The sequence below is a fragment of the Octopus bimaculoides genome, chromosome 2 (genome assembly GCF_001194135.2).
Source record: "Octopus bimaculoides isolate UCB-OBI-ISO-001 chromosome 2, ASM119413v2, whole genome shotgun sequence".
Lineage (NCBI taxonomy): Eukaryota > Metazoa > Mollusca > Cephalopoda > Octopoda > Octopodidae > Octopus > Octopus bimaculoides.
The window spans coordinates 36,937,392-36,941,146 of NC_068982.1; the positions used below are offsets into that span (position 1 = coordinate 36,937,392).

General features: G+C 32.7%; 1 protein-coding gene across 5 annotated transcripts in view; it reads left to right on the top strand.

Moving 5' to 3' along the window:
* Window positions 1–3,755, top strand: part of LOC106873450 (dystrophin) — a 562,674-nt gene that overhangs the window by 60,329 nt on the left and 498,590 nt on the right. For all 5 annotated transcript variants that reach the window (XM_014920808.2, XM_052976364.1, XM_052976366.1 and 2 more), the window contains one exon: window positions 3,440–3,612. In XM_014920808.2, the coding sequence (XP_014776294.2) occupies window positions 3,440–3,612 (173 nt within the window). The remainder of the gene's footprint in view (window positions 1–3,439; window positions 3,613–3,755) is intronic.

Below are 3,755 nucleotides of genomic sequence, written 5' to 3' on the forward strand. Positions count from 1 at the left end.
GGGGGGGGGGGGGGTACTCAAAAGAAACTGGAATTTTGCAATATTATTTTATTTACTTAGTTTTACAAAGTCACAGGGAGCAAGATCAGGTGAATAGAGAGGGTGGGTAAGCGGGTTCATGCCATTTTTGTTCAAAAACTGTCTCACACTCAAGGTGGTGTGCACAGGTGCATTGTCATGATGAAACCACCGTTCTCCACTTTGTCACAGATAAGGGCATTTTCATCTCACCATGTCTCGCAAATGCTTCAGAATTGCCAAGTAAAATGTCTGGTTAACATTTTGACCAGAGGAAACAAATTCTGTGGGCAATTCCTTTCACATCGATGAAACAAATCAGCATCATTTTGACATTGGACTTCACTTGATGTGCTTGTATGTGGCATGGTGATATCGAATGCTTCTATTGACTTGATTGCTGCTTCATTTCTGGGTCGTAGCTGTACCACCAGCTTTCGTCACCAGTGATCTTTGAAACTGGTCTGGATCAACTTCCAACTGTTCTTTTAGTTCATGACATGCATTCAGTTGTGACTGCTTTTGAGCTTTCATGAGTAAGTGCGGTACAAATTTTGCTACAATTCTTTTCGTTTGCAACTCCCCACTCAAAATTCATTGGCAGGTGCTCCAGAACACACCAATCATTTCAACAAGTTCATCAATTGTTTGGTGACAGCCTTCCAAGATCAGTTCATGAACTTTTGTGATGTTTTCATTCATTCAGGAGGTCAACAGTTGCCCTGAACAAGGTTGGTCTTCAAGCAACAAGTGAACATTCCTGAAGCGTGAGAACCACTTGTAAACTTGTGTTTTGCTCATGACAGCATCCTTGTAAGCTGTTTGAGGCATGACTACTGCTTTGGCCACCATTTTCCCCAGCAGAAAACAGAATTTCATGAAAGCACACTGTTCCTTCATTTCAGCCATTGCAAAAATCAACGGACAAGGGAGAAACACTGCAAAAGAAAGACATTACCACTTGGCAGTACAACTTCAACTGATGCTGCCTGTTGGCAGATTGATGTTTAAGGGTCGCATCAAGTGGCTTCTAGCTGCAGAAGCTTGAACTACATTGGGCTTGTCCGACAGAGAATGTTTCCGGTTACTTTTGGGTACCTCATCATAAAATATACATACATATATACCTGTAAATATATATAGGGATATGGGAAACAAAAACTGAAAATATTCAGGTGAACATTCATGTTTAAGCATATAGATATTTATATATTTACAGTACAGATTTACATGGAGAACAAAAGATACAGTAAACTAAGGGGAGAGGATATGGTATTTCAGGTCTGACAGCTGTTTCTGGGGGCTCGGAATTACTTAATACTTGTAATTTTTGCCAATGGAGTGTGCAAAATTTCAAGAATATGCAACCAGTAGTGGATGAATATAAACATTACTGTAAATTTGGCCTCCATCTTCGGGTTGGACAGATTGTTTATTTGTATTATTATTTCCATATCAGCTCACCTGGATTTCTCTTATAGACTTAGTCCTCAAAAAAGATTTCAGAGTGTAAGCACAAAATTATTTGAGCACTACTATGTGTTTTCTATATTGAGCATCTCTGGATCTCGCCTGTTGACTATATACATATATATATATCTGATTCTTTATTTATATAAAACAAAAGGTACTGGCAGTTAATTGTAACTACTTCATATATAATATACACATATATTTTTTTTGAAATTTGTACATTATGATCGCAATACACATATACATTTGCATATGTACATGTTTATATGGGTACACAAACATGCATGTGCACATACATACACACAGATGGAAATTTCACCAAAGACTGCCTTCCTGATGCATGACAGATGACAACCAATGAATTTCACTGATTATCCACTTAATGGCTTTCAAACCCATTGACATATATGATCAACTGACTGTCAGTTCCTGTCACAGGAATGAAATCTCTATTCGTCAAAACACGTAAAAACACTCATGTATAATGCTATAGTATAATATTGAACCTAGGATCACATTGAAGCATAGTAACTTTTTAATCCTATAGTCAGGTGTGTATATTAATGTACATGTGTGTATATTATAGATTAGTACTTAAGTACTTTTTCCTTGGCAGTTGATCATTTTTCCTGTCTCATTCAGCTTGTTGAAAATTAAGTACTGAAATGTTTATTTTCTTAATTATTTGGCATCATATATAGCAACATTAATCTACCAGTTGAAGCTGTTTTAGTGTCTAACCTTTTATTAGTGATGTGTTGTTTAATAAATGAATCCCTGCTTGAAAAGGAGTAAAAGGGAAAAAAGAAAACTACTAAGTTTGCTATTTAAATCTTTTATTGGAAGTATGATAAATACAGTATTCTTGCATTGCTGCAAAAATACTAGGGGCTTGTTATATTTGTGGTGAAATCATATTATATCTCTTGAAAAAAATGAAACATTCTATTTATTTTGAATTATAATTTATTTCTTGAAGAAATAAAATGCTGTATCAGAAAAAAGAATTAACATAATTTTTTTCATATAGTTTTTAAGAATTATTTTACAATATTAGTTTCTGTTCCTTGTATCTGGTTATTTGGGAAAGGATTCAGGTTGGCAAAAATATTTCATTAAAGAATTTGTTGGACAGTTTACAAATCTAAAATATATATAACTATAAATATAGGTGGATGAAAAAGAAGTTATAAAATTGGTTTCTATCAAGGATTTCAATATACATTCTTTCATTGTCAAATAAGATTACTTTTTAAAGATGTTATCTTTTCTGTCTTCAGTTATTAAACTGGACAATGAATTTCATGTGTAAACATGAAATTGTTTTGAAATTCTACTTTGGATTATATCAGGTTGAACATTGTTACATACTACATATATGAAGTATAGAAGTTTAAAAAACAACTCTTCTAGAGTTTAAAAATATTTTGTTGCATATATCTGAATAATTGTTGCGGTAAGGCTTTTTCGTAAGGTAGGTCTTTCATAAAGATTTTATAAAAAGTGTTCTGAGGTGAATTCTAAAATATTTGTTTGGAAATCCCCCCTCCACACACAGACACATTCACTCTCACTCTCCAAACTATTATATAGATGATACTTTTACTAATTACAACAATCTGCAACTACTTCAATTGTTGTACATTATATACTCAATGTTATATAAACAATTATTTTACAACTGTAAAACCAGTATCAAAATTAAATTTATAATTTTTACTCCAAAGTAAAACCATAGTCTTATTAATAAAGTAAAATTTTAATTACTAAACTACTCTTTTCGCTTGCAGTATTTGTATTTAAAAAGAAGCAAGAGAAATACATAAATATGATTTTTTAGATTCATAGCAATGAAATATAGTTTCAGAAATATTGAACTTTAAATATTTCAAATTATTTACTTATAATTATCATTACTTATTATTTACTTGAAATATTTGTTTTGTAGGGAAGCAGAAAGAAGAACTTGAAAAAACTTTGGAAGAGATGCCTTCTCGTCCTTATTTGAGTGCTCTTGGAGCTTTACTTAAATGGATCAGTGATATGGAGGAAATTCTCAACACAGAAAATATCCATTTCAGTGGTACCAGTTCTCTGGAGAAACAAATGAAGCAGTACAAGGCTAGTCAAATTCCTTATCTATTATTTTAATTTCTAAACTTAAAAAATTTAAAATGATATTTAAACAATATACGACTGGGAAGTTAATATTATCTCTCTCTCTCTCTCTCTCTCTCTCTCTCTCTCTCTCTCTCTCTCTCTCT